Source organism: Triticum urartu, chromosome 2A, assembly GCF_056163025.1.
Source record: "Triticum urartu cultivar PI428250 chromosome 2A, HENAU_Tu73, whole genome shotgun sequence".
Classification (NCBI taxonomy): domain Eukaryota; kingdom Viridiplantae; phylum Streptophyta; class Magnoliopsida; order Poales; family Poaceae; genus Triticum; species Triticum urartu.
The window spans coordinates 59512235-59522981 of NC_141874.1; the positions used below are offsets into that span (position 1 = coordinate 59512235).

The 10747-nt window shown below is 46.6% G+C and overlaps 1 protein-coding gene across 1 annotated transcript; it reads right to left on the reverse strand.

The window, feature by feature from the left end:
* Positions 1 to 2576: 2576 nt before the first annotated feature.
* Positions 2577 to 6669, reverse strand: LOC125534888 (GRAS family protein RAM1-like). Its single transcript, XM_048697944.2, has 3 exons — positions 5566 to 6669; positions 3252 to 4012; positions 2577 to 2940 (listed from the first exon to the last, which is right to left on the reverse strand). The coding sequence occupies exons 1-3, from the start codon at positions 6598 to 6600 to the stop codon at positions 2577 to 2579; spliced, it is 2160 nt and encodes a 719-aa protein (XP_048553901.2). The 5' UTR covers positions 6601 to 6669.
* Positions 6670 to 10747: the final 4078 nt, after the last annotated feature.

Sequence of the window (10747 nt, forward strand, 5' to 3'; positions counted from 1 at the left end):
CCCCCCCACCCTAGGCCGCCCCCCCCATGGCACCACTATATATAGTGAGGGAGAGGAGGGACTTCATACACCAGCCCCTGGCGCCTCCCTCTCCCCCCGTTACGTCTCCCTTCCTCGTAGTATAGGCGAAGCCCTGCTACTGTGACGCCCTGCATCCACCACCACGCCGTCGTGCTGCTGGATCTTCGTCAACCTCTCCTTCCCCTTGCTGGATCAAGAAGGAGGAGATGTCTCCCGTCCCGTACGTGTGTTGAACGCGGAGGTGCCGTCCGTTCGGCGCTTGGTCATCGGTGATTTGGATCACGTCGTGTTCGACTACATCATCACCGTTCTTTTGAACGCTTCCGTGCGCGATCTACAAAGGTATGTAGATACATCCAATGACTCGTTGCTAGATGAACTCCTAGATGATCTTGGTGAAACGAGTAGGAAAATTTTTGTTTTCTTCAACGTTCCCCAACAGAGCCGAGGCACATTTTCCATGACATTTTGATCTTTGATTTAAATCATGGTGTATTTGAATTGGATTAATTAACAGCTCCAAAAAATTTCTAACCTTAATTGTTTGGCTCTGGAATAATTCAATTAGCTTTCACAAAAAATTTCAGCATTATGATTTACTACCTAAATTAAATCATAAAAGAAAACAGAAAAATACGCAAGAGAACCCCCGAATGAGCCTAATTGGATGCAGTTGGCCCATTAGTGTAGCCTGCACTTGGCTCTACGCTCTGAATTTGGCCCAAGAGCAACCTTTTTTGACAGAAAGGCAGAGCAGAGAGCTGCATTTCATTGATCAAAAGTTTCTGAATTCCTAATTTCTTCTTTTTTTCAACATATTTAAATGTTGGTCACTTCTTCTCTTTTTTTTCAACATTTAAACAACTTTGACCAACATTTAAACTAGGTGAATTTCTCATACAATTTCAAGATTACAAATTCCTCCCTAGTTCATGCCTTTCCATACATTTTCAACATTACAATCAGTGCGATTACCATACCTACAAATGCACAAAAGTATTTGCAAATGGGTATTGGTAGTGCTTGATCTTCAAGCTTACTAACCTTCTTCTTCAACATCCTAAGCTCAACAGCTAGCTCTCTGTCAGTGCGTGCTTCGCCCTCCATCTCTTCTTCCGGAGCTCGTGGTGCGGCCACTGCCGTTGGTGGCAGCATGCGCAACCATTCTTCATGCTCTTCTTGCAGTTCATTCATCAGAGTCTTGGCCAGAGCATCGACCCAAAGAAAGAAGCATGTCATCTGCATGAACACCAAACAGATCAACCCATTGCTCAAAGATCCCGACCACGAAAATGGTGCAATTGCCCCGATTCTTACCCCATTCTCGCTCCACACGTAGAACGGACGATTCTGGTTCCTCGGTGTCTGAGAAACCCTCCGATCAACGCCCGCCCTGCACCGCGGACAGACGAACACAGGCATGTCCACACGCGCCCGGCTCTGCATCCGCGAGGTGGCGCGGGAGCTTAAGGAAGACATGGAGCTCGGAGCCGAAGGGGATCTCAACGCCGCCGCGCCCTCCACAACTAGCTTCCCACCGCCGTGCTCTCTCTCTCGCCGTGGTCACCGGCGTGCTCTCTGTCGCCGTGGTCACCGCCGCTGTCGCCCGCTTATATAGCACACCTGCCAACGGCTCTCTGCTCAACGGCTCTCTGCTGGGTCCCACAAGCCACGCGTGCAATGGTCTGAATAAAATTGGTCGTCTCTGCCGCCTGGTCCCACCTGTAAGGGCCGAGTCAAAAGGTTGACCTAACGGAGACGGCAGAGTTCACGGAACAAGTCGGTGCGCACGGACTAGGGGCAAAACTGAGCACAATTCGCATCTGAGGGCAAAACTAAGTACATGGACACCACTGAGGGCAAAAGAATAATCAACCCTAGACTTAACCGTAATGAAAACTAGAGTGACCTAAGACTACATAGACAACCCTGACCCGGGTCTCCCTCCCCTCATGGGTACCAAAAGGCACCCGAAGGCGAGGGGAACCGGTGACGGCAGATCCCTTAGGCGGAGACCCTACCCTTTTTTCTTGGGAGAGGAGGTGGTGGATGCTGTGTGTTTCGTGGAGTCGACCTCGCATAGAACCTTAGTGGTTCACCGTGAACAATACACGATGACAGCCCGAACCCCAAGTAAAACACAATGCAAGTAATATGGACTCGACTGCTGGCAACAAGAAACAGAGAATCAGACAAATCTGCCATAGTTGTTCTCATTTTGAAATTTACATATTTCACCAGCCAAAGAAAAATTCAAACTCAGAAATGCAGTTTCGAGATTTGTGTCGTTTGCGTGAAGTTTTATCTGAACCGGAATTTTTCTCGTGTTCTAGTTATCTGCCATTAAAAAATGTTGGCTGAAAACAGGAGCAAATCTAGATACATTCGCATATAGCAAGATTCAACTATAAGCACCACAAATCCAAGTTCGTCTCCAATACAAACTTGTTACAGTGAGTTGCCGGAAATTCGGCTAGTCAACCAACCAAGAAAATAAACACACCCACACACATAGCACCTCTTCCATCTTGTCCAGCCCGCGACGGATCCTTTGATCAGCACCGCCACGCTGATGCGCCGATGATGGCACGATCCTGCCAGCCGAGGAGGAGGCACCCTTTTTCCTCGTTGAGCCGGTACCCGTCACCAGCGCCGTAAAGTCCTAGGAGGACCTGGCTCTGGCCGACGGCCGCTGGGCTTAGCGGCACGGCCTCAAATCCACGGTCCTCCATGATGCGGCGCCACCGGTCTAGCCGCTCGTGTCGTGCCACCCGCTCAGCGCCCTCGCACGCCACCACATTGCGGATCTCAGGAGCCAAGAGGCATTGCTCGACCTTCATCCGTGGCGCTGAGTCTGCCGGAAATGTCGCGTCCAGCGAGTCGAAGATGGCCGAGTAGTAGTGCAGTGCCTCCAGGAACCTGTATACAAATTCAGCAATGAACTTTGTCCCCCTTTTTTAGAATGGATGATTTTTTTTTTTGAATTAACACCACATTAGTTATGGCCACCAAATTTTGTCCCCCTTCAAATTTAACATTGCTATCAAATAAGATTCATCTATGCACTGTTGGTCTGTCACATGTTTCTCACCGATTACTTAACACAGTAATAACAAACACCACATTAGTTAAGTGCAAAAATCATATGATGGGTTATCCTCTTCTTGAAAAAAAAATAAGAGCAAAAGAAATTTGAAAACAAGGATGAGTTTAATTTGGCGCGTACGTACCTGCCCAAGAAGTATGGGCCGTTATGGCCAGCTTCCTGCTCCACGAGCGTCATGATCTTGGGAGCCTGGTCACGGATCATAGACAGCAGCGGGCCGAGGTGAGCGCCGGGGACGCGGTGCATGCGGTTCACCGCGTTCACGGCCAGCGCCTCCCCGACGCGGCGCTGCAGAGCGGCAGGGCGCAGCCTCTCCAGCTTGTCGGCCACGGCGGCATGGAACTCGAACGGCACACGCAGCGACGCGGCGAGGGAGGCAAGGTGCCGCCCCGTCTCCCTTACAGCCGTGGCCGGGTGGCCCACCCCCGTCAGCCTTAGCGTCGGCGGGCCACCCGGCCGCGCCGCGAGCGCCTGGAGGAAAGCCGGCCACTGGTAGCCCTGGAGGATGTCGAGGTCGACGACGTGGACGCGGTCCTCGCCGTGGAAGGCCTCGAAAATGGCCTGGTTGGCCGTGAAGTGGGCGAACTTGATGTAAGGGCATGCCTGGTAGAGGATCTGGTAAATCTTTAGGGTATCGGGCGACGGCGGGAAGGGGTAAGGAGCGCCCGCACCGCGCGGGGAGATGGCGGTGCCGGAGGAGACCGAGAGGCGAGTGGCGAGCGCGTCGGCGAAGTAGGAGGCGACGCGCTGCATGGAGTCGCCGAGCGGCGAGGCGACGCGGCGGAGGAGGTGGAGGTGGCGGAGGGCGGAGGGCTGGTCGCCCTTGGACACGAAGTCGGCGCACGCCAGCAACAGGTGCACCAGCTGAAGACCGCTGTCCTGCTCCTGCATGCATGGAATTTGAATTGTCAGTAGCGATTACTGATTATTCCGGATTTGTTCGGCCAAAAAAGAACAATTGATTTGTAGCTGCATGAAGCCATGAACTCAAATCATTCATACGGGCGTCACGTATGTGTACTCTCTATGTGAAACATGCTTTGTTCATTTTTAGTAGGCAGAAGACGTAGAACTTAGTTATAATTCTTGAAAAGATCTTCAATATTTGTTGGAAATGCCGAATTACCAATTTTCATCTGGAGTAATATTTGACTTGCTGATTCTTGCTCTTTAAAATCTTGCGAGTGGAATCAATACAATATACTGAAAATGAGAAACTATGCACATTCTCAATGCATAATTTTTCAATAAAATGTGAGTTTTTCATTAAAATCCATATTTTACGAAATAATAAAGCTGAATCCTAGGTCATGACCACAACCTTCTTTCCTCCTCTGCAATTACTCTCTTTCATGCGCCTCTTTCTCGCGCTACCTTTTTTAGATAGAGGTTTAACGTCCGTCCTTAAAAATTAGGCCCTTAAGTTCATGGACTAGGGTTCAACAAGGAACAAAAATGGACAGCGGCGCATCGCGGAGGTTCTGCAAACAAACAGATGAAGGAGATACAAATCTCTCTTTCTCTCTCTCTCCCCCCCCTCTCTCTCTCACACACACACACACATACAAACACACACACTCTCTCTCTCTCTCTCTCTCTCTCTCTCTTGCCCCCTCCCTCTCCCCCTCTCCCCTCAAATTCACCGTCGCCGACTTTGTCTGAGTCAAGTCAAGAGCTCAGGAGTTTGTTGAACCACAATTTAGCATTTCCTCGAAGCCTGATAGGCTGCTACTAACTACCCATCGGATGCCTTGTGTGACCTCGCTGAAATCGGCCATCACGAATGGTTTTCCCAAGGTGAGCCATTCAACTCCCCCTTCATCTGCCTCTTCCCCTTCCCCTTCTCCGTCTTACTCCCCCTTCTGCCCTTTCATCTTCTTCCACTCGGCTTGCCGCCCATTTCCCTCGTATCAGACAGTAAGAAAGGTTTGGCTTTCTAAGACTTGATTTTAGGTGTCCATGAACATATTACGCCCTCAATTGCTCTTTGTTGGCACGTTAGTTTGTGTGTGTGCATCGGATTTTACGCTGTGTGCATTCTAACTATGCAAAATGTCGAGTGTGTGCGTATTGTGTTTGTCTGGATCCCTCGATGCGGCATTTGATTCAATATAAAGGGCCTTTTTTAAAAAGCATTAAATATGGCATACTTTTGGCAAGTTGGGTTAAAACAGCGGTCTCAATCTGACTTGGCTATAATCTACTACCACACCACCCCCACGTACGGAATGCATGGACTGCGACCATTTGGCCAATTGTGACAGCCTGCGTACCAAATTCAAAGACTACCAAAGAAGATGGAGTAAAAAAACAGTGCATAACCGCAACCTAAATCCTCAAGTCTACGTAAACAGTCTGTGTAACTTGATGCATGGTTTCCATCGCATGAACATAAAAATAAAAATAAAAATTGATGCATGGCTGTTACTCTTAGTTACCTGCTCAGCCTGATCTGACTGTATTACTGACCCCAGCATGCTGTGCAAGGAGGAAGAATCTGCCCACTGGTCAGGCTTTGCCATTTGGTGCTGCAACGGCAAGCCATCTGCAGCTCCGAACTGGCTGGCGTAGTAGAGGTGATCGGGCTGCAAACCTCCCACCTGAATCCCTCTGCCGACCGCCGCCTCGTCCCTGGTTCCGTACACCGGCTCCGGCATCGCCAGGCACTCGGAGAGCGTCGGCAGCTGCGTGGCACTGGTGCCGGCAGAGGAGGAGCCGCCGGCATCCTTCTCCGGCGGCAGCTGGTACGCCAGGTACCCTTCCTCCAGGAAGGAGGAGTTCAGGGATGGCAGAGCAAGGTTCTCGCTGTTGTTAACGTAGGACGAGGAGCAGGAGAGGTTGCTCTTGCTGCTGTTGCTGTGGGCGTTGTTGACGAATCCCTTGTGGAGCGGGCTCTGCGACGACTTACCCTTGCCATAGCCGGCGAGATTGCTGGGGCTCCCCGTGTCCATGCCGTGCAGGGTGCCATGCATGTAGCTCTGTTGGCTGGTGCTGTTGTTGTAGAGGCTGGAGAAGGTTCTCCTCGGGGAGGCGACCATCTCTCTCTTTGGGGAGGACACCATGTAGTCCCGCTTGGGTGAAGACATCATGTAGTCCCGCTTGGGAGAAGACACCATGTAGTCCCTCTTGGGAGAAGACGCCATGAAGTCCCTCAGAGGGCTGAAGTCCCTCCTTGGGGAGGACATCAAGAAGTCAGCGCCCGAGGCGGCGCCAGCGCCGATCTGGTCGGCGAAGAGCGACTCCCACATGGCGAGGTCAGGCGACTGGATCTCGCCGTCGATGTCTCCATCGAACCTCAGCGCTTGCAGGCCCGCTAGGGCGTCGATGGCGTCGGGGTCCGCGGAGGAAGCGACGATGTTCGACTCCGAGAAGGAGGCGGTGGGTGATGTCGGCGCTGCTGGCTGGTGCTGTAGCTGCTTCGTGCCGGAGCTCATGTCAACAGCGCAGTTCAGCGTCCCCATGCGTGAACACATGAGATATCGTGTCCCAACTACACCGGCAACGATGCATCTAACACCATCAACTACTCGACCAAATCGTTGTTGAAGCTAGCTAGCTTTGGGTTTCAATCTCAGAGATGTTTCATTTGGTCCAGCTTCCCTGATAGGTCTTGAAATATGGGAGCTAGCTAAGCAGCAGAAGCGTGTGCCCTGAAATATGGGTCGACGAGCTTGGAGCCATCATGTTGGCATGTACGCACATGCACATCACGTAGAGACAAAGGCGGTGTTTTGGTTGGTTGGTCGGGAAGAAAAATTGGTTTTGCTACATTCCTTCTGTACTCTTTTGTTGTTGGCTATGGCTTATTGGTGAAGGTTACCTGCCAGCAAAACGATAAACAGGTCTCACAAGAGGGCAGGTCCTCCAAAGTGAAGGAGACAATTGAGCCGCCTAGGAGGAAACGCAAGGCAGCTTTGATAAAGAAATCTGGAGACAGATGCCTAATGCTCCAACTTATGCTCCAGACAATAGAGTCGCCTAGGAGGAAACGCTAAGGCAGCTTCCATAAAGAAATCTGGAAATCTCGAGAGAGAAACCTTTATACTCCAGCCAGATATATATTCCAACAGTCTAGGCAACGGCTGGGACGAACGTGCGATCGGCTGAGAGAAAGATGTTAAAGAGCGTGGCTGTTTTACTAGCCTGGGCAATCAGCTGGGATGGGGGTAACAAATGGTCTTTTGATAACAAGGCTAGCTCGATTGATCGTATCTTTGATAAAATCAAGTGTGATGCACACAGCTGGTCTGAAGCTGGCGCTAAATGCCTGGAATTGCGTTCTTCTAGGGTTTTATGGTAATGATAAATCCCGAGGTAAATACACCACAAGTCATAGAACTTGCACGCGGCGGTCAGTTTAGTGCACAAACTTGTAAGATACATGTTTCTGGTCATCAAACTTGTCATTCCGTTCATATACAGTGCTTTCTACTGTATTCAGCTATATAATGTACACGCATGGCGTGCCAACCTGACAGGAGCCCACTGTCAGTGGTGGGTAATCCGCGTGCACTATTTTTTTCTTCAGACAGCACCCCTGCATTTTATTTATTTACACACAAAAATCCGCAAAAAATTATGAATAATGTTGGACCGGCACTCACATTCGAACACAAGACCTGGTACGTTGGCCTCGCTTAGATAGCCACTTGAACTCGTAACTGTTGACATTTGTAGAGCACAATTACCTTTATATAACACAGGCCGTACGAGTTAAAATAGAAATCAAAACGAGAAAAGGGGAAGGCACCGGTTCAAACCTATGACCGCATAAGCTCGCCCCATGTGCGAGCACCAACCATCCGGCCACAATGGGTTTAAAAAAAATCATCAGCCACAATGACATTTAAATAGATAAACATAATTTGTCTTATGTATTCTTGTTTCTTTTTTACATTTTCAGAAAATTACTTATATTCTAGATAAACATTTTGGACAAATGAACTAGATTTTTGTTTGAATTTGTGTAATCTTAAATTTTAAAATCTAGACAAAACCAAATATAGCACAGAATAAGTGTACGCAATTTTATTTTTGGACAAAATCAACTAAATTTTTGTACGAATTCGAATAATTTCACAGAAAAATGTAGATAAAAAATGTAGTGCAGAATGAATGTACGTAAATTCTTCTGGACAAATAAATGAAATTTTTGTTTGAATTCAAATATTTTAAATTCGAAAATCTAGATAAAAGAAATTACAGGTCAGCATAAATGTACGCAATTCTTTTTGGACAACTGAACTATTTTTCTGATTGAATTTAAATAATCTAGATAAAAGAAACTACAGTTCATAAGGAATATAAGTCAATTTCTTTCGGACAAATCAACAGAATTTATTATAAATTCGAAAATCTAGATAATAATTATATGCAAAAAAGTACATAATTTTTTTGGACAAATCAACTAAATTTTTGTTTGAATTCAAATAATTTAAAATTTTAAAATATGGATAAAAGGTAATATAGTGCACAATGAATGTACACATTTTTTGGGGATAAATCAACAATATTTTGTTTGAAATCCAATAATTTGAAATTCTAAATTCTAGAGAAAAGGAAATATGGGTCACAATGAATGTAAGTATTTTTTTCAGACAAATCAACTTTTTTTTTGAATTTTAATAATCTATATAAAAGAAATATAGTTCATAGTGAATGTACATAAATTTCTTTCGAACAAATCTGTGGAAATTTTGTTTGAATTCAAATAATTTTATATCGGAAAATCTAGATAAAAGTAAATATACGTCAGAATGAATTTATGTATTTTTTCCAGGAAAAAATAATTTTTTTGTTTGAATTCGAATAATTCTAAATTTAAAAATCTAGATAAAAGAAAATGTAGTGCAGAATGAATGTACATAATTTTCTTTTGAACAAATCAGTGGAGATTTTGTTTGAATCTGGATAATTTTAAATTTGAAAATCTAGAGAAGAGAAAATATATTCAGAATGTGTACTTTTATCCAAGAGGTGATACACCTTAGTAGTCCAAAGGAAACAGCAACACGATCAGCTTTTTTTTTTTGAGTAATACAACACCGCAACACGATCAGTTGCGGTGGCTAGGTCCCCCTAGCGCCAACACAACAGTTCGCTTGTTCGAACGGGCTCCATCCAATTTTTTCCAGCCCAATATATCTATAACGTGCACTAGCCACTCACAATGGGCTCTGGCCACAATGCAGGCAGTGAATACACCCACGTACGATAATTGTGACCGTATTTGCATGCCCGCGCAAGTTTGATGATCAAAAACATGTATTTTGCAAGTTTGTGCATCGAACTGACCGTCGTGCACAAGTTGTAAGACTTCTAGTGTTTTTACCTCATAAATCCCAAACATTTGGATTTAAGCATGGCAACCCGAACGGGTTTTATGGCAACTTTAGTTGATGCAAGGTGATAAGTTTGAAAAATGTTTGGGTTGCAATGCTTAAAATCCGAACGTTGGGATTTATCAGGGTCCTAATTTTAAGGTCCCTCTTTTGTTTTTCCTTCTGGTTGTTGTTGCAATCTAAGACTTTGTACCTCTTCTCTGTCTTGGACTCTTTTTTCTATATTAATTATATGTAGTTTTCCTGCATGGTTTAAAAAGGATATTTCAATAATTTGACTGATGAACAATAACAACTACTATATTTCAATACTCCCTCGTATGTAGACTCCTTCGTGACTTATATGTGAGAGCGATTATGACCATGCCTATTTTTTATTTAATGACGAACTTGAGCTAAACTAGGGAAAATATGTCAATAGGTATCAGGTTTTCACGTCCGTCATGATAGGAAATTTTGTTGGGATATCCTCCTTGTTTGGGCTATGATGAGATAACAAATTGAAGCCTTTAGGCAGCCCAAACGTGTGGTAGGGCCCACTACCCATTAGGGTTATGACCTAGAATGATTTTGATCTTTGCAGGTGTGGGAAGGGAGCTGTCTCGCCCTCCATCTAGTAGCCACCAACACAAGTAAAGAAAAATCAGGTTAGCCTCCGTTGAACGAAGAAGAAGAAGAAGAAGAAGAAGAAGAAGAAGAAGAAGAAGAAGAAGAAGAAGAAGAAGAAGAAGCAGCAGCAGCAGCAGAAGAAGAAGAAGAAGAAGACCAAGATAGAAAAGTGAAATAAATGAAGATTGAACAAAGGGCTTGCACGCAAGCAAACGAGACTCTTTCCGAAGGTTGTGAAGTTTGTTAGACAATGTTTATAAGTAGATTCTGTATATGGCATGTATCTTGTATTTGTACACTTGGTGTACCCCTATATATATATATATATGAATGAGATAGCTACACCCGTATTGGGTGTTTAGCAGTTCCCACAAATTATAAGTCTTACATGGTATCAGATTAGGTTACAATTATGTCTTCCGCCGCCGCCGTTGCCGCGACCCCATCTGCCCCGGCCGGCGCTGCTCCGGCCGCTACCACCCCACCCGCTCCTCAGGTCCACGGCGCTCACGCCGGTGCTGCCTCTCCGTTTTTGGCCTCGCGCCCACTGGACTCCGTAGCTGGTGCCGCCGCTCCGGCTACTGCCGCGCAGGCTGTCGCGTCTTTGCATGGCCCGCCGTCGCCGATCTCCTATGACGCCGCGACTCCGTTCCCGCCTGCCGACTATGTC